This window comes from Candoia aspera, chromosome 18 (assembly GCF_035149785.1).
Source record: "Candoia aspera isolate rCanAsp1 chromosome 18, rCanAsp1.hap2, whole genome shotgun sequence".
Lineage (NCBI taxonomy): Eukaryota > Metazoa > Chordata > Lepidosauria > Squamata > Boidae > Candoia > Candoia aspera.
The window spans coordinates 7598602-7618861 of NC_086170.1; the positions used below are offsets into that span (position 1 = coordinate 7598602).

A 20260-nucleotide genomic window follows, 5' to 3' on the forward strand; every position below is an offset into this window, starting at 1 on the left:
TGTAGTTTTAATTTATTCATATGAATTTGTCATTTTTTTAAAATTTGTGAGCCACCCAGTCATGTAAGTGAGATGGGCGGCTATGTAAATTGAAAACAACAACAAGGGGTTCTTTGTGTGCTATCTTAATGGAGCCTGTTAAATCAGCAACATTTCTCCCGAAAGGGTTCATAGCCACTGGTTGCTATCCTGTAAACACAGTAGCCCCTCTGGTTTAATTTGTGTGATCAATGCAACCTGGTAACAGTGTGTGTCTCTGGATAGTGCAAGATGGCACGGGCAGGTGGGTGAAAGTATTCAAAGTGCAAAAGAAAAAAAATGATGTTTGGGCCGGATAAACTGAGATAGCTGGCTTCCCTCTCTGAAAGCCCAATGGGGGCTACATTGGAAACGCTGTCATTGGGAGCTTCCGGTGGGGAATCATGGTGGGCTGACACTCTCCGAATGTGTGGAGAGCCACCGCAGTTGAGAATGCCAGCTGGGAGGCGGATTCTGGGTGGTGCAGTCTCCCTGGATCAAAGGGAGATAGTGAGATAATCCTCGTGTGCTCCAGACAGCAGTTCCTTCTGAGTTAACTGCAGAAACAGAAAAGTTTTTGCAGCTGGCTCGGAAGTTGAGCTGCTGGGAGTCCTGGATTCCATCTATGCCCTAACTGCGATGAAGTGGATACGGACATTAAAACCTTGCTTTCTCCACTTTTTAATTACTTCAGGAAGTAGCTAATTACAGCTGAAGAGAGATTTCCCCTGCGGCAAAAATAAGATTCCTTGCGGTAAGTTAAACCTTCTTCCGAGATTACAAAAAAAAAACAAGAAGAAGAAGACAGACTCTGATTTAATGATTCAAGAATTCTTTGCAAAAAGCTTAAGAATAGATGTAGGAAAGTTTTAAAACAGAAAGGGGACAGTCTTTTTTCCCTATAGTTCTACTTTTATTTTTATCACTTTTAGCTTGTTGGAAGTGCTTTGGTATAATTTTTCACTAAGCCAGTTAAAGCAACTAGCCCAGTTTGGGAATGTTTATCCTTCAAAAGTCTATGTAATTGGTGGAATCTGCAAAACAAAAGATAAGGTGAAGAATCAGACTGTGAGGTTTAGTTGCCATGGAGATATGATGCCTGTTGTGGCTGAAGTCACCCAGAGCTACTAATGGGGGGGGGGGGCAGAAGAGGTGTATCTTTTTATTCTGCCTGCTTGAGTCGTCTTCACTTTTGGATTAAAAATGGCTACTAGCAAAATGGCGAGAGAGGGCAGAAAGGGCTCACTGATATACTTCAGAACAAATGGGAAATAACTTTGATTGGATGAGAAGTAGAATGGATGCTTTTGGAAAAAGAATGGATGAAAGACTTGTAAGGTTAAGAGAGGAGATGAAAGAAGATGTTAAAAAGATGGCAAGTTCAATACACAGACACCACCTGAACAGCTGGAACAGCCAGATGAGGTTGACGACGTCCGGCCCCCCCAGCCCCCACACCCGGTGAGTAGAGTGAAGTCTCTTAACTAGAGACAGCTGGCTGCAGCCTGCTTTAAGAGGCAACCCTGAGCCATGCTCGCTTTGCTGGAAACAACGTCTGATCTCTGGCTCTTGTGTGACGCTCATGTGTGGGTTCTACTCATGAACCTCTGAACTCTGGACTGGATGACAACCCTGATCTAGCTCTCAGAGCCCTGGATTGGATTAGGATAATTCTTCTGCATGCTTCTATTAAAAACCTCTTCAGGCAAGCTCCTGTTTTGCTTATGTTTTTTGTTTGCTGCTGATCTCTTCAGCCTTGGAGTGAAGTGCTAATCTCCACAGCAACTGTGTTTAAGTGTGCGTGATTGAAACCTGAAGCAGGACAGTGAGATGCAAAAAGGAACAAGACCAAATTGCCTACTGTCCCCTCTTTTGCTTATTTTAGTTCTTGAAATTTTGCATAGAGACATAAGGCAAGATGAGAGGACCGTGGGCGTAAAGATTAAAAAAGAGTCATACAAGTCAGGGGCTTTTGCAGATGTCTTTGTTTTGTTTTTGGCAGACCCTTTAAGGGAATTGAACTTTTAACGACTAAATTAAAAGAATTTGGGGCACTAGCAGGTTTCAAGATTAATAAACAGAAGACAAAGATGTTAACAAAAAAAATGAAGATACAAGACCAAACAGAACTGATGAACAAAATGGGTTTTAAGACTGAGAAGGTAAAATACTCATACTTGGGTATGACTATGAAAAATATGACTTGTACATTATTTCAAAATAACTATGTTAAGACATAGACTGAAGTTAAAAAAAGATATGTCAAGATGGAACAAACTACAGTTGTCACTGTTGGATAGAATTTCTGTGATTAAGATGAAATCTGTTTTGACAACTGATGTACCATTTAAACAATGGCAGAACAATATATCTAAATTTGTATGGCATGGGGAAAAAACCACAAGTCAAATATAAGGTACTACAAGATGCCAAAGAAAGGAGAATTGGGTCTACCAGATCTGAACTTGTATCTTGCTGCCTGTTGTTCAGTTTGGATAAAAGAGAATGTATTATTAAGAATATTATTGGAGCTAGAAGGACACGATTTGAGATTTGGGTGGCATGGATGTCTATGGTATCACAAGGCGAAATCACTATAGATTTCAAAAACCATTATGTCAGGCGGGCCATTCTTAGAGCACAGAAAATTTAAATTTAGGTTCTGCCTGAAAACACCTTTATGGCTTTCAGCACAAGAAGCATTTTACAGGCAAGACATGATAAGTGATAAATGGTTAATTTACCGTGATGTGCTAGAATTTTCTCAAGGGGATTGTAAAATGAAATCAAGAGAAGATTTGACAACAGAAGGATATTCATGTCAATGGTTTTCTTATGTACAATTATCAGAAAGGTTTAAAGTGGATAAAAGACTTTATGGTTTTGAACAAAGACTGAGTTTGAAACAGAATTATGTACTAATGATGAACATGTTATTGAAGAACAAGTGAAAGAATGTATGATAAAATGGGTTAAAAAGTTTGGCTAAAATATACACATGGATCAATGGGAAAATACGTGGTTGAAAGGACCGAATTTTACATTACATTCTTAAGAGAGAATTTTTATAAAATGATGTATTGTTGGTATTTGTCTCCAGAGAAATTGTCTAGAATGTATAAAGGTACTTCGAATCTTTGCTGGAAGTAAACAACACGAAGGAATGTTTTATCGTGTAAAAAAGCCCAAGAAAATTAGATACAAATATGTACATTACTTCAGAAGATCCTGAAGGTTAAAGTACAACTGAAACCAGAGACATTTCTTTTGGGACGAAAGAACAGGCGGCTAGAAAGAAGTCGCGGCCCTCTGTTTCTGCACCTGACCGCTGCAGCGAGGCTGTTCCATGCTCAGAAGTGGAAAGGTGCCCACACTGGAGGAACGGCCGGTGACGACGATGGAGCCTGCGAGAGATGGCGGAATTAACATCCTTGATCAGAGAAAATGTAGATGTTTATGGTGGGACTGGAAACCCCTTACAGACTTTTTGCAGGAAACGGGGGGGAAACGCACTTATGGTTTTGGTGATTAGAAAAAAATTGGATAATAGAAAAAAGTGAGCTTTTCTTTGTAATCATAGAGTAAGAGATAACTTTGTAATCATACTTATATTTGCTGCAGAGAAAATCGGAAGCTTCTTTCTATTTCTTTTTATTCTTTCTGCACTTTTTTTTCCTTTCTTTGTTCTTTTTGTTCTGTATTAGTTTGTGCTAGATTTTATATTCTCTTTAAAACTTTTAATAAAATTTATATAAAAAAATAATAAAAAAAGGAAACGCCGACATTGGCATCATCACTGAAGCTTCTTGTTCATTGACTGATGGGATTTATAGCCTGCCTTTCATACCGGAGTAAGGATGGGAGTCAAGGTAATCATAGGACCCTGGAGGTCTTCTAGTCCAGCCCCTGCCCAGGGTAGAGAGAAGAGGAGGGAGCTTTCAGCCTTGGCATCCTGTTTGAAAGCCTGGAAATAAATCCAGCGAGGAAGAAAGACATCAGCGGAAGGTTGGACAAAAAGCTTCAGTCCTGTCCCAAAGCAAGAAAAGAGCCCGGCCCCGGCAAGCGGGGGGCGCGGCAGGACAGCCAGAGGGAGAAATAGATCTGCAGGGCAGAGCAGGAGGAAGCTTCACTGCTGCCTGCAGCCTTCCTTTTTGTTGCTGGATTTCGGGCAGCCCACCTTTTCTGGTTGTCGTTTGGTTGGGGAGACAAAGACAGGGGTGGCACCCCCCCGCGGGTAGTCGAAGGAGCCGTCTGCCTGGGCCAGGGGTCCTGGGCTGGATGCTACAAGGCGGGGGGAGGAAAAGAGATGGTCATAACTGCACGCTCACCTCTTCTGCCCCAGGCTCTAGCGCAGTTTCTCAAGCTCAGCCGCTTGAAGCTGTGTGGACTTCAACTCCCAGAATTCCCCAGCAGAATTCCCCAGCCAGCACGCTGACTGAATGCAGAATTCTGGGAGTTGAAGTCCACACAGCTTCAAGCGGCTGAGCTTGAGAAACACTGCTCTAGCCCATCTCCATCTCCATCTCCAACTCCCAAGAATTATTTTTCCAAAAGTCGTTTCCCAGGGCAATGATGGGCCTGCCTCGTGACCGCCTGTCTCCAGAACATCTGCCTGGCTGATTCGATCCTGCAGGGCTGGCACGCTCCGGGTTCCTTCAGCTGAACAATGCCATCTATCGGGACCCCAGACACCTGCCTTCTCCGGAAGGGGTTCCCCCAAGATCCAGATGGCCCCTGCCCCTCTGATTTTCTGAATGGCCTTGAAGACTGGGCTCTTTGCCCAGACCATTGGTGAGGATGACTGAAGCCCCCCTTTGAACTATGTGGGTTTATTTCCTTGTTCCCCTTCCATTTGGGGGGTCACTCTTCCCCTCTTCACTCTTCATTTGTGCCTACGGTTGTGTTTTTTCCTTGCTTGTGAAACGTAAAGGTCCCCTGTGCGAGCACCGAGCCACGTCTGACCCTCTGGGGGGACGCTGCTTTCACTGTGTTTCCTTGGCAGACTATAGAGCGGGGTGGTTTGCCATGGCCTTCCCCAGTCATCCCCTTCCCCAGCAAGCTGGGTGCTCATTTTACCAACCCAACTTACGCGGGGATTGAACTCGGGCCGCGGGGAGAGTTTCGGTTGCAATACTGCCGCCTACCACTCTGTGCCACACGAGGCTTGCTTTTTAACGTATTTTATAATTATAATAGGAGGAGGCGGCGGAGGATGTCCATCTGGTCATGCGATGGGTCAGGGGCACATGCTCCCAACACCGCTGGAGGGGGCAAGAACGGGTCCTGAAGCACCTCCACTTGTAAAACAAGCTCTTGAGGAACAGACTGGAAATGCTGCACTGCAAACACGGATGATCTTGGGAACAAGGGAGCTGCTATTTTCTGTGTCACAGAAAATCTGCGGGGCCAAGAACTGGTTTACATTCCAGTAACTGGTCCTTTTGTCTGGTCGTCTGTGAACACACACACACAGATTCTCTCCTCGCACAGCACATCAGGCCAAGAGGCTGCCTCGTGATTTACTCCATGTAGGGTTTCATGGACTCCAAAGGTGGCAATGGCTTTTAATTCCAAACAACTGCATTTGACCTGTTAGAGGTAGTCCTCACTTAACAACCATGATAGCGACCAGAAAACTGGTTAAGCAGTGTGGTCATTAAGCGAGACACCATGTGACCAGACCCAATTTTATGACCATTTTGACAATGGCCGTTAAGTGATTCCATGGTCGTTAAGCGTTAATCTAGCTTCCCCAATGGACATTTTTTGTCAGAAACTGGCAAAAAAGGTCACAAATTGCAATCACATGACCGCAGGACATCACAACTAGTCGTAAATGCAAGCCGGCTGCCAAGTGCCCAAATTGCAATCACATGGCCGCAGGGGTGGTGCGCCATTTTGTGACAGTCATAAGTGTGAGTACAGGTAGTCATGCACTTTTACTAAGGCTGTCGTAACTTTGGACTGTCATTAAACAGTCATTAAGCGAGGACTACCTGTACTTCTTTTGGAAGTTGAAGCACTGGGCATTTTCTGAATGGGGGATGTGTGATGGCCCTTATAGGTATGCCTTGGAATTGCCTACTTCAACAAGATCAGGTGTCTTCCTGGGGGAAACAGCTGGCCCTACCCAAATGGAAACACAGCTGCCCCGAGGGGACAACTAAGAACAAAACCTAGTCAAATGGTGGAGCTCAGAAGGAACATTGGGACAGATGCTTTACTGTTGGGGAGGAAACCAGGCTCAACAGCAGCTGACAGTGAGACTGACCTTCTGGGGCCCTGAGGACTTAAGGCCTACTCCAGAGGAACACAGAGGGGCGAAGACGGGTCTAGTTTATGAAGATCAAGGCAGAGGAGGTGCAAGAGACCATCTGAACGCGGGTGCTTGTTTCCATAACTGTTCACTAAAAGAGGTCCAACGGGTCAGAAGCTCCAGGAAGTTTGAGCAGCGACACCCAGAGACACACTACGAGGGACCGACCAGCCTGTGGCATCCGGAAGGAGCGGCTGTTTCGTAGGAAGCTATGGGGTGGGTGGAATTCCCACCAAACATTTAACTCTGGGATTTCCATTTTTAACCTGAATTGCTCTCCTCTGAGGCGTAAGTCAGAGACCCGGCTGAAGGAGCAGCCCTGCAGAACTGTGTGTGTGAGGAAACCAAACTCCGGGGTCGCTGTGTCAAAACCACAGCCTCCGCTATGGGCCAGCCAGGGCTCCACATTCCAAACAAGGCGCACACATTTTGGAATCGGTCTGAGTTCAGCGCAAGGATGAAAATAAGTGCTCTTGTTCTATTACCTCGTGAACCAAGATCCATCGCATCAGAGGGCGTTCCCATTTCAGCAGCTTGAAAAGTTGGATCCAGAACTTCAGCGATATTTCGGCAAAACTGCGGCCTGAGCAAGAAGCAAGAATATTAGACAATCTTTAGCAAATCTCCTCTGGTCGTGGCTCACTGACACTGGGTTCCCAGGGCGGAAGGCAGCAAGTATGTTTTGGCATTCACCATGTGTTCTGTGACTGTGGAACTAAAGCAGCCCATCACGTAATTTATAACATTACTGGACTGAGCACTGACTTTTTCTCCATGGAGCTCCGTCTCATGGTCACAGTTGCGTTCTCCTGGGTCTGGATTCTGAGCAGGGGGGGAGTTCTGCTACTCTGCCATGACTCCTTCTGGAAACGAAACAAGAGGAAGGCAAATGAGGGCTTGAAGATCTAGATGGCCCCTTGCTGGTCTGCTTAATCTTTCTTCTAGAAGTCTGGGATGGAGGCACCTTCAGGGGCTGCATTGGATGCCTCCACCCCCAAGCTACCTTCACACAACCCACAGCCAGCCTCCAATTATTTGGAAACTGCCAGCAGTGACAGGAAGAAGGTCTGCCCAGATGTGGATGGCTCCAAGGGGACCTTGTGCAATAGAGACCTTCTTCTCCATGAGAAAGAGGATAATCTGACTTGGAAGTAGGGAAACAGACGTATAGCCTCAGGAGGTGAGCCCTTCTTGAGGCTACATTACAGGATTATTACGGGGGGAAAGGTGATGCCCCACCCTGCCCAAAGAGGGGGCTACCTTACTTAACCTCCTCATTGTACGAGTGGACGTGCTGTTGGGAATCAGCGTGGCTTGACCGAGTGGAGACGCAAGTTACTCTAATTTGCACAATTTCACGTACACTGACCTGTTTTACCATCAGTGTGTAATAAGGCCTCCCGCATCCAGGATTTGGTAGCGGATGAGAGGCCCAACCTGGCGGGTATTCCCAAAACCTGGTGGGCTCGGAGGGAAGGTTCCCCTTTCAAAAAGGTGCCCACCAGATTTTGAGTGTGGCACTAGCCGCAAATCCTGGGCAGCGGAGTGGCGGTCGGAGCAAGCCCGCTGGCTTCTGAAGCACTGTCCCATAGATAAGCAGCTGTGAGACCCTGTGGGTGAGGCTGGGCAGTAAGGATAGTTGGCACTGCTGCTGCTGTACCAGCCTCCCTGTTGGCTCTCCTGCCTGAGCTGCATCTGGATAGACTGGCGGTAGAGTTCCCCAAGCTTATGGTAATCCTGCCATACCTCCTGCCCTTTGGCTGAGCTGCTTCCCCAGGAAACGCTTCTGGCAGTGCCTCTACGTCAGTGTTGCTCAACCTTGGCCACTCTAAGATGGGTGGACTTCAACTCCCAGAATTCCCCAGCCAGCCATGCATGGCTGGCTGGGGAATTCTGGGAGTTGAAGTCCACCCGTCTTAGAGTGGCCAAGGTTGAGAAACACTGCTCTACATCTTGGGGAAAAGGTGTTGCATTAGTCTTGGCAGCCGGTGGTGTTGATTTGAATAAAGATTATTTCACATCTGGAACGCATCCTGGCTGCTCAGATCAACCAAACAGCAGCTTATGTAAATGGCACCCTGCTTCCTGCATATTCTTACAATTGCCTGCCCGCCTCCATCGCAGAGTTCCAATCTGCATTCAATTTAAGAATATTTGTCTCATTCCCTCCCCTGCTCTGCCCCCCCAACTGGGGCAGCAAAGGGCACTTTGGAGGCGGTAATAAACAGACAAAGGCCCCGGCTGTGTTTGCATCCTACCTTTTAACTGGGTTAGAGTCAACTGTCAGATGCATTTGCACCATACGCTAAGCTGGGTGAGTTTTAACCTTGGCTGGCTTCGGGGTCTAAGCTGTTTGATCAGCCTGGGCTTTTTTTCAGAATGGGAACAGGGGCTGACCGAGGACTAGCCCCCAAGGGCGAGGGATGCTGCCTCCTACCTCTGGGCTGGAGCTGTGTCGCCCCTCTGGGCCCCTGGGGGGCTGGGCCTGGTGCCTGTCCTGGCGTGGGGACGCCCACTGGGTGTGGAGCTCCTTGTCCTGCAGGTACCGGGCAATTTCCTAGGGGGAGGGAGAAAGGATTTGTGGAACCAAACGCAGGACCCAAAGCAAACAACGATCAAGACTGAACTGTGGTGTGTATTAAACAGTGCGCACTGGAGAGCGAGTGGGTGTCTCCCTGGCAGGAAAGAGAAATGCACTGAGATTTATACATTACAGAAAAGGGAATGAAGTACGCATATTCCTATGATGATGCAGGCATGCATACAGATGCATAAGCCATGCATCTCAAGTTACTTTCTGCCCTACTTATTGACTCTGAAGAAAGCCACTGACTCAGTGGGAAGAAGGGAGGGGGCAAACCTCTGGAATTCGGGGATTTGTGGGCTGCTGTAGGAATGTCCTGATAAAAGTTCGCAAAAGCTGCAGAAGCTGGTGTGAGAGAGCCTCCAAGGTCATTGCCACATTCCTTTGTTTCAGTTTGGTTTAAACAGGACCATTCCCTGAAAACTCTGAAAAGTTAGTTTCCTCACAGATTTACCCGTCATTTCCCTGGAAAAGCTGCCAAGGGTCCCGGGAGGAAAAAGGGCATTGGGAGAGCCCCTCTCCCCCTGCAGGCAGGGCAGGGCAAGGGAGCAGCAGCCGGTGGCCCCTTTCCCTGGGGGGTGCAGGGGAAGGCTGTCGGAGGCCCTGCACTTTAAGAAGGGTTCAGAGAAACTGGAAGAGGCCCCCCGAGGACCTGAAGGAGCTGGGGATCCTTAGACGCGAGGAGGGCGGTGGGAGCCCTCTTCAAGGACCAGGAAGGACGGCGAGGCTCTCTTGTTCCAGAATGCGAGAAGGCAGGGAATAACAGATTTTGGGGACAGGAGGTGGATTCCAATAGGAGGTTAAAAAAAGGCCCTAACGGTTAGAGCAGCTGGACAGGGAAACTGAGGACTCGAGAGAGGTGATGGGCGTCCATGGGTGAGTTCAGGCAGAGGCTGAAATCAAATCAGGTTGACTTAATCACTGCAAGCCAGACTTCGAAGGGCTGCTGAGCCCTCCTTCCCCCCAGAACAAAGACTCACAGAGAGAGCATGCCAGTTTCCTTTGCAGAGTACAGGTGGTCCTCACTTAATAACCACAATAGGTACTGGAAAATGGGTTAAGCAGTGCGATCATTAAGCGAGTCACCACGGGACCAGACCCAATTTTACAAACATTTTTACGATGATTGTTAAGTGAATCACAGGTGGTTAAGTGAATCACCATGGTCGTTAAGCCAATCCAGCTTCCCCAATGGACGTTTTTTGCTGGAAACCAAAGGCATGGTTGCAGAGCTGCCCAACAGACGGGACTCTCTGCCCAGGGGCACTGGAAGTTCATGAGCACATAAAATCAGCACCAGGCATCCTAAAACGTTAGAATTGGTTCAAAGGCCATGTTAAATCACAAAGTCTGAACTTCCAGCCTTTCCTGACCCCGCAAGAGGACGGAGGGGTGCTCGCGATTCTCCTGGAGGCACATGCCACCTTCCTCTCCTGCAGCCTTGAAAGGGGTCTACCTGCCATGGCTGCCCCCTACCTGACTCAGGTGCCAGAGAACGCTGCAAAGGGGGCACGGCGGGTCCTTGGCTTTGGGGATCTCCCACCGGAGCAATCTGCCAGTGCCTGCTCACCTCGTCCTGGGCCACCTGGGCTGCCCTGCAGTCGTCGTCCTGCTCCCGGTTCCTCCTGGCTCTCTGCGCAAGAGGGCAGAAAGAAAGGGTCGGGCCAGGTGCCCAGCCAAGCCTCCCCCTCCCCAGCATGCCAGTCTTGGCACGGCACAAAGGAGCACACCCAGCTGCCTGTCGAGAAGCAGAACGGGGTCTCTCTGGGACAGATGCTGGGCCCACCCCCCCCCTCCTGTCTCTGCTCCTGCTGGTAGAGCAGAGCAATTACGACATTTGCCTGCAAAGAAGATCACCCCGAATTTAAGGTGATTCCACCCAAAAAGAAGAGCGACAAAAAAAAAAAAAAAAAAATATGGAGGTAAGATTCCTGTGGGAAACCCTCCTCCTTGGGCCCTTGAATGCAGAACTGTTTCTGGATTTCTAATGGGCAGGAACGCCTCCCCTGCTGGCTCTGGCACCGCCTTCCGGGGGGCGCGGCTGGGCACGCACGATTCGAGCCTGCTCCTGCTCCTCCTCCTCTTGCAGCCGCCGGGCCAGGTCCTCGTCTTCCTGGAACTGCTGCTGGGACTGGAGCTCCAGTCTGGCCATCTCCCGATGCAGGGACTCGGTGGTCGCGTCTGAGCGCAGAAACGAGAGCGTGGGCAAAGAGGAACGAAGGGAGCTCAGCTTTACATGTATAGCTAAATGAATGGCCACCACGTGATTTGCAAGGCCTCTCACTCCCCACTTTGCCCAAGCTGGTCACAGGAAACCAGCTGGCCCCACGGCTTGGTGCAGTGGTCCCGTCACCATTTATGAACAACTCCATGTGTCCAGAAGGGAACTAGAATCACGAGTCCTCTGAACTCTCCTCGCCTCAGGAGTTGGTCTGAAAACAAGTCTGGTGGCCAGAGCAAGCTTCCCCAGCCTCTCTGTTGTCATGTTAAAACTGGAGGGGCTTTGGAGGCCGGGTGTGCGAGCAACCAAGATCACTGAAGCAGCTCAGGCTGGGGGATTCCAAAATAAGGCCATAGATGCGCAGAGGAAAAGTCTTTGCCTCTGAAGCAAATTTTGAGAGCTGGGGGAATCACGGGAGCACCTCCTGTTGTCTGCTCTCCTTCTGAGGAAATGACCCAGAGTCATCCATCCACTCTTCCTGTCCATGGACCAGAAAGGGAAGAGGTTGTGGCAGTCAAGCTGATGGTTCTCTGCTTGTCTTCCAAACCAAGACCTATTTCAGGAGCCTGGAGGGCGTCAGGGAGGCATTTTGTAGCAGGGGAACCACCAGGGGATCTCAGCTCTGGAGAGGGCACAATAGACTATTGCACCAATCCAAAGCCATTTTACAACCCATCGTTTCCTCTCCTTAGAGATTTGGTTCAGTAATGGTGACAATGAAATAAGCTGCGGAGTCCCGGGTGCTCTCTGAGCCTGGCTGTTTTCTTGCAGACGTTTCATTGGCAGACCAGGCAACATCTTCAGTGCCAATGCTGATGGTTTGGTCCATCGTTAGGTGTTCGAGGGCTGCTCCATCCTCTGCTCTCAGCTGGTTCTGTTTCCAAGCCCTTCTGATTTGTGGTATGATGGTCTGTCTTACGTCCTCTTGGGTTTCTGTAGTGAGTCCTGCAGTTTTAAATGCTGCTTCTAGAGCTGCAAAGAATTCTAATTTATTCGCATCCTCTGTGTTGTAGTTCAGGCCTCTCTCTGTTGGCACTGAAGAAGTTGCCTACAGTAGCCTGGCAATGAGACGTCTGCAAGAAAACAGCCAGGCTCAGAGAGCACCAAGGACTCCACCGCTCAACCCCGAGCGACAAATATTCGCTTCGAATGAAATAAGTTATGGGAGAGGCAAATTCTGCAGGAAAACTCATAAGCCCTTTGGAGCTACTGTAAATGGGTTCTCACGGAGAAGGAGAATCTCACAGGATACCACATGCTGGAGAAGAAGGCCACCACGTATTTTGACAGGGCCGCAACTAGGGGAGGGGCAACTGGGGCATGTGCCCCGGGCGCCGTGCTGGGGGGCACCAAAATGTGCGTGACACAGACCCAAATTGCAGCCCTGTTCTTTGATGCCCCCATCAAAGTAAGGGGTAAGGGGTTGTCACTGGGCCAGGAACGGCTGCTGCTGCAACACAATGTGGGGGATGATCTCGGAAGGCCTTCTTAGGCAAGGAATAGGTTAAGACGGTGCTGATCTCAGCCTTATGAGGCCCTCAAAACAAAGACCAAGAGCACGTACCAAACTCTCCACCAGACTTCCAGATGCGTCAAGTCCCACACACGGAGATGATGGGAGTGCTGTCCGACACAACTGAAGGATGCCCCTCCCCAGGGGACACTGTCCTGCACTTAAATCACTGTGGAGCCACCCAGTAGAGTAGAGTGTCCTCTCTGGACCTAGGCTGTCCTTACCTCTTGTCCCGTGTGAGGGCCTGGGCCTCTGCTTTTGCTGATGACTCTCGTCCTTTTCCAAGTTCTGGAACTGCTTGGCTCTCTCCTGCGTGGGGGAGAAAGATCTCCTGAAAAGATCTCCCTCATGCTCATTGCTTGGATCTCTCTTCCTTCTGCTAGCCCTCCCATGGGAAAACCCAAGGGATATGCCTCCTTTGAGCCTTTGCCCTTCTTTTTGCTTGCGTTCTCCGTCTTGCTCAACAAGCCCAGGTGAAGGGTGGGGGGCATTTATAAAACCACAAACGGACCAGTTAGATGTTATTGAAGAAAGGGCTGCCCAAGCTGGAGATCACTCTCAAGGACGTGAGTGGGCAAAATCCAAATTTGATATTGAATTAAAATACAAACTCAATCAAACCATTTAACGTTTCCCCTATCATTCATAAATGCAGTGCTGCCCTGTCATGTTAAAATTGGAGGGGCTTTGCAGGCTGGGGGGTGCGTGCAAAGAAGATCACTGAGGAAGCTCGGTGGCACGCTATATAGTTGTAAATTGTGGATTGAGTTTGACTCTTAAATTTAAAGTTTTAAATTTAAAATTTAAACGCTTTAAATCATGGGGTAGACAAGTTTTGCAAAATAATAAAAACAAATTTCAGTCATGCTAAAAGCTATACATTAATACTTAATATAATAATGAATATATAAAATTAACGTTGTGCCCAAGCTGTGGCTGGCCAAAGCTTTTAAAATATCCTGGCAAGGCAGACTGAGTAAGACACAACTTCCCTAAAACTGAACTCAACGTTCCAAAGCAGCTACACAATTTTGTTAAAGCATAACCCTTTTTGTGATCAAGTGAACCCTTCAAAGTACAAGTAAGAAAGTAAAAAAGCTTCCCTTATGACCCCATTTCTTTCAGAGAACTAATTCTAACCACAAAACAGAAACAAGGGGAGACTCTCCAAGTTGTTTAGGAACCAACATTCAGCCACAATGTGTTTGATTAGAATAAGACACCATTTTTTATCTGAGAATGAGCCAGATTGCCACCAATTCTCAGTTGCAAATGAAAAAAAGAAATCTGCACAAAACCACTGGAAGGGTGCAAATAAATAAAACGTCCATGATTCTAAGAGGAAGGGATTTCCCATTGCACAGCATGTAAGCAAAGGGAGATGTATGGGCTGGGATCTCCCACTTGGGGGCAGCAGGACCAAGAAGAGGTCGTCCTTGACTGCCTAATTATGGCTTTAATGTACCAAAATGTACCATAATGTAATTATGGCTTTAATGTACCAAAATAAGGGAAAAGGGATAACGGAAATAAAAGAAAATGGATAAAAACAGAATTAAACCTTGGCAACACATTGATCACCCTTTCCATTACATGACAGAGAGCCAATGAACACATACGATCAATCTCAGATGGCAAATCTGGGTGACCTTATTCTTCCACTGTAAAAAAAGGGAGTTTTCTTTTTTCTTTTGTTGCATCATGCTCAATAAATCCATTGTTCCTCATGTAATGATAAATTCCAAATTTTTGGTAAACAGTGCACAATTGCATTCTCCTCTTTCAACCCTATGACTCTTCCCAAAGCCACATTAAGCAATTAAACAAACCAAAATGGGCCAATGGGGGGCAAGTTCGTGTCGTACGCATTCCCTCTAGCATTTCGTACTTCCAACATAATGAATTTGGCAGCCAAACCCTTTAAAGCATTTTCTCATGTCCAATAAAGGTGAATAAATATTGAATTCATCTCAAGATCTTAAGAAATATACTTAACATTCTGTAAAGCCCTTAATCACTGATTTGTTCATGAGTGAACAAGAATATCGTTCACTTCATATTTGCAAAGTTCTTGCAAGTAACCAACACTCATCTTAATAATAATCCTGAATTGTCTTTTAAAAAATACTGTGGATTTGGACTTAGCCAGAATTATTCCATTATTATTATGTTATTCTGTCCATTACTTCCCGACTGATAGTGATTAGATGCTGCTAAGGTGTCGCGGCCAAACTATGAAATCAAAATATGTTGTCATGGAATATGTTGCCATTCTGCATTGCAGACAATCCAAGTTCCTCTCACAATAACTCTAATAAACTTACAGAATCATCATATAATCCTAGGGTTGGAAATCACCTTGAAGGTCTTCTAGTCCAACCCCCTAACCAAGGCAGAACTCCTTGCTGGCTGGGGAATTCTGGGAATTGAAGTCCACCCAACTTCCAGTGGTCAAGGCTGAGAAATACTGCCTCAGACCATCCCAGACAAATGGCTGCCCAACCTTTGCTAGGGTTTCTGCAGAGATGGAGACCTCGTAATTCCAGGAGGAAGGCTGTTCCACGGCTTCAGAGCTCTCACAGCCAGGAAATTCCTCCTGATTTCAAGTTTGGATCTACCTCCCTCTGCAAGGCTTCCACCCATTGGTTCTTCTTCTGCCCTTCGGTGCTATGGAGAATATATCCACAGCCTTTCCTCTGACAGATCTTCAAGTATTGGAAGAAGGTGACCGTGTCTCACCTCAACCTTTTCTTCTTTAGGCTAAACACACCCAGCTCACCTAACTGTTCTTCCTAGGATTCAGCCTGCAAGCTCCTCACCATCTCTACTGCTCTTTTCTGCACTCTTTCCAGTTTCTTAGTGTCCTCCTTGGACTGTGGCAATCAGAACTGGAACACAATATTCCAGGTGTGGTCTGACCTGTGATCTTAACACTATACCTCGGTTGATGCAGTCCAAGATGGCACTGGCTCTTTCGGAGCCGCAGCACACTGCTTAAGCGATGGCCTACCAGGACACCCAGATCCTTCTCACAAGCACTGATCCCGAGTCTATTTTGTACCTCTGTATCTGCTTTTTCCTGCCTATGTGAAGGGTTTTACATTTCCCACCACTGAACTGCATATTGTTGGATAGGACCTGAGGTTCAAGTCTATCAAGATCTTTTTATTTTTAATTAATTAATTAATTAATTTTCTATCCCGCCTTTATTATTTTTATAAGTAACTCAAGGCGGTGGTGAACATACTTAACATGCCTTCCTCTTCCTATTTTCCCCACAACAATCACCCTGTGAGGTGGGTTGGGCTGAGAGGGAGGGACTGGCCCAAGGTCACCCAGCCGGCTTTCGTGCCTCAGGTGGGACTAGAACTCACGGTCTCCTGGTTTCTAGCCCAGCACCTTCACCACTAGACCACAGTGAGTCCTGGGTCCACTGGAGGCTATCCAACCCAAGCCCCCCTCCCAGTTTTGTGTTGTCTGCAAGTGTGATGAGCCCCTCTTCTACCCCTTCATCTAAATAAAATGAAGATGTTGAAGAGTACTGGACCCAAGGTAGAACCTCAAGATATCCCACTGCATCCCTCCCTCTGTGCAGATAGAAATCCACTGAAGACCATGCGTTGGTACAGTTGTTCAACCAACTTCAGCTCCATCTGGAAACAGCAGCATCCAACCAACGTTGTTCAATTTTATCAAATTCTTTGCTGAGCCTAAGCACACCACATCCAAAGCATTCTGTTGGTCTCCTAATCTAATCACTTTGTCAAATAAATAAATAAATAAAGATTTGCCTGCCCAGACCTGTTTTTAACAAATGCTGTTGCCTTCTAGTGTCCACCTTGTTTCTTTTTAAGTCCGTGTAAACCCACCGCTTGATAATCTTTTCTTGGATTTTCTCTGATACTGATATCAAGCTGATGGACCCTGGGTCCACTTTCCCCCCTTTTTGAAGACATTCGCTCTTCTCCAATCCTCTTGCTGTGCAGGTGTAGTCCTTCTCTCTCTACCATGTGACCCTCCCCTCCCCTTTTTTGGGGTCTGTTTCTTCTGAACCAATTGTATTTTCCCAGTCCCATATTCCAATCGTGAGTTCCATCCCACCCTGTTTCAGTCATACAATGTCCTCTTTGCCTTGACACACATAAAAAAACCAGGTAGGGCTTCACCTGCACCACTGTGATGGCCATCTTGATTTTTTTACCGTATCACTGAGGATACCTCTGCAGGAAGGTTACCTTTACAGCTCTGGGTAGGGCTTTCCTTATAGGAAGAATGACAGCTTGGGAGCTGCACACCTTACCCCATTTTCTATTGAAGATGGAGGGAGGAAATAGCTGGTAATTTATCATAGCTATGAAGCAAAGTGACTCTTTGAAGAAATCCTGCCTAGGAGGTGGCTGCTCCTGATTAAATCAACTTGGAACAATGCCTTCTGTATGCCTTCTTTGGGGCCCCCCTAATTGTTCCCAGCTGGGCCTCCACTCAAGCAGGACTCAGAACCTGGTTAGGACACTGGCAGAACATCCAACAATAACGCAGGGCCTCTGCTTGTGGGGAGAGGCTTGGCCGCCGAGGGGCCCCTGGGTGGATGAATGCCACCTATTGTTCCTGGCCTGTCCTCTGGTTTGTGAGCCAGAACTGCTCCCAAGGGGGCCGCTGCACGCATTAGTAAACCGTGCCCACCACCCTTGTTACGACTGATCAAGCCTTGGGGGGAGCAAGATTTACATGAAGTCATGTTATTCTTGCATTTCAGCCTTAATGTTCCAGAACCCGGTTCAATATGCCTGATCGGCCAGCCAATACTTGGATCAGCTCAAAAGGAGCAGCAGGGAGCCCATCAGCGGCTGACTCCCACCCTCCTCTTCTGTGTGTGGTTTGTGACGAGCAGTGAGGTTTCTAGATACCCTGGGTGATTCTGCGCTCTAGAAAGCTAATTCGAAGACAACACATTTGCTTCCCTTTCCCTTTTTACCCCTGGGCTCCGGTAAAGGTGCGAAAAGGAGGACGAAGAAACCAATTTATTTCTTACATTCTGTTCCTTCGGAAAATCAGGGCAACAAATTCAGTTTCTGAAGCTTGGCTAGCAAAGCACGTGGCCATCAGAGCAGAGTCTGCTCGGCTGATCCTCCTATCGCTGGGCCACCGTTGTGGTCAGTGTCCCCAGGAAGCAGTGGCATTTGCCTATTTATATTGGCTTTGCATTGAGTTTTAACTTTGTTTTTATCGTAAACCGCCCAGAGTCCCTCCTTTGCAGGGAGATGGACAGTGATAAAATTTAGTAAATAAATAAGTAAATACATTTGGGACACTGCAGCCCAGATTCTGCCCCACTGACGCCTGGCTTACAGGGGCAGCTCCTTCTCATGACATCAAGCGCCCCGACGCAGCCCACCAAGGCCCTGAGCAGCAAGAGGCGCTGCTTCCATAAAGGCTTTCTGGTGACATCTGAAACAACGCAATGCCCTTGGCTGTTTTTACAGCAATGGACAAACCCAGCCCCACTCCGAGTGTCCCTCCAGCTGCAAAGTAGGGGGGAGGCTGAGTGCTTGGATTGGAGCAGGAGGCAGTTGCAAATTTCAGCGGTCATGCCAAGACAGATGCAAGGACGCTGAAGGCAGGAAAGCTCCCCCCCAAACTTATTGGCTCCCCCTCCCCTCAGACAAACTGCCACAAAGGGTGCATCACTGCAACTTTGGCACAGGCTTGTTAAGTGGCGCAGCAACCTGGCGCACCCGGTGATTCCAAACTTGTGCCTGGCATCAGGGACTCCCGTACCTGGTCTTTTGACTTCTTCTGATAATCTTTTCCCGTTTTCCTTTGATGACCTTTCTGGATGGCCTGGGCATTTTCAGGATCCTTCTCTTCGCTACATGTTGACGGAGGAAGAGGCAGTCAGAACAGCGACTCTGGCTTCGCTGATTATAAAGCACGCACAGAAAAGGCAGGAGGCTCTAGGGCACCGTTTCTCAACCTTGGTCACTTTAAGACGTGTGGACTTCAGCTCCCAGAATTTTAATTTATTAATTTATTTATTTTCTATCCCACCTTTATTATTTGTATAAATAACTCAAAGCGGGGAATACCTAATACTCCTTCCTCCTCTTTTCCCCACAACAGCAACCCTGTGAGGTGAGCTGGGCTGAGGGAGAGGCCCAGGGTCACCCAGCCGGCTTTCGTGCCTCCGGTGGGACTAGAAGTCACCGTCTCCCGGTTTCTAGCCTGGTGCCTTAACCACTAGACTAAACTGGCCCGCCCACTCGCGCTCTCACACTCTCTCTGTATATCAAGTATACCTAAAAGCTGTGCGCTTTTATAGAGAGAGAGAGAAACAGAAATACATTGGGGAGAGAATACATCTCAAAATAAGAAATTAAATACATAGATAAAAGCAAACTACAGGCAGTCCTCGCTTAATGACCATTCATTGAATAATGGTTCAAACTTACGATGGTGCTGAAAAACTGACTTGTGACAGGTCCTCACACTTACAACCATTGCAGCATTTATTTATTTTCTATCCCACCTTTATTATTTTTAGAAATAACTCAAGGTGGTGAACATACCAAATACTCCTTCCTCCTCCTATTTTCCCAACAACAACCCTGTGAGGTGGGTTGGGCTGAGAGAGGGGGACTAGCCCAAGGTCACCCAACTGGCTTTCATGTCCAAGACGGGACTAGAACTCTCAGTCTCCTGGTTTCTAGCCCGGCGCCTTAACCACTAGACCAAACTGGCTGGGGAATTCTGGGAGCTGACATCCACACATCTTAAAGTGTTGAGGAACACCACTCTAGGGCTCCCCAGATGTAATCTCCATCATTGGCTGTTAATCCACAGAACAACAAGACGGGTGGGACTTCCTTCTGCAGCCACCTGAATTCCTTTAGAGGTTATCTGTGGGGATCACATGACCCCATAGATAACCTGTGGGTCAAAGGAAACTCCCCACTGCTGTTTCTGCACCAGGGCCAGCCCTTTCTCTCCCCCATCCCCATGAAGGTGGGACCACCTTTCTCTGAGGGTTGGGCACTTCAGAGGAGCCTCAAGATGCAGGTCTACAACAGGAGACTGGCAACACCTCTCGTGTGACCTTGAGGAATGAGCCAAGGTTGCCCTCCCTGAAAGTTTCACATGGCAAGGAGGGCTCCCCTCTGCCCCCTTGCAGAAGGTTCAAGAACAAGGGGACAAAGGCAGGAAGGGTTCAAAAGCCATGGAGATCCAGTACAAGCCATGGGTGGCTCACTTGGGTCTACGCTGTAAAGCTACAGCAGAAACCAGTCCTGTGATGGGTGCATTTCGCCCTGCCACACGTCACACTCCCTGCTCCAAGAGAAACATAGACGCACAAACACACACACACACATCCTGTAGGACAAAAGAGAAGGCAGAGAAGTCCTACATTTCCTTCTGCTGTCTGGAGACCTGAAGCTTCTGTGCTTCCACTTCCTGGTCTTGAAGTCTCTTGGCGATTCGGAGGTCGTTCTGGACCAGCTGGTTCTTCTGGATATTGGAAGCATAGTGCAGTTCAACTGGGGAGAGAAGGGACAGAAGGAGGCCTCAGCACAAGCAGTGGGAAAAGGTGCCACCACCTTCCCTCATCTCTGC

General features: G+C 47.8%; 1 protein-coding gene across 1 annotated transcript in view; it reads right to left on the reverse strand.

Annotated features, from left to right (window-relative positions):
• Positions 1–3683: 3683 nt before the first annotated feature.
• LOC134507194 (coiled-coil domain-containing protein 50-like) overlaps positions 3684–20260 on the reverse strand; it is a 34289-nt gene continuing 17712 nt past the window's right edge. The window contains exons 3-11 of the mRNA XM_063317688.1: positions 20055–20184; positions 18431–18521; positions 12877–13111; positions 10972–11099; positions 10489–10551; positions 8772–8891; positions 7100–7197; positions 6820–6917; positions 3684–4299 (exon numbers count right to left, since the gene is read on the reverse strand). Of these exons, the coding sequence (XP_063173758.1) occupies positions 4145–4299; positions 6820–6917; positions 7100–7197; positions 8772–8891; positions 10489–10551; positions 10972–11099; positions 12877–13111; positions 18431–18521; positions 20055–20184 (1118 nt within the window). The 3' untranslated portion in view covers positions 3684–4144. The remainder of the gene's footprint in view (positions 4300–6819; positions 6918–7099; positions 7198–8771; positions 8892–10488; positions 10552–10971; positions 11100–12876; positions 13112–18430; positions 18522–20054; positions 20185–20260) is intronic.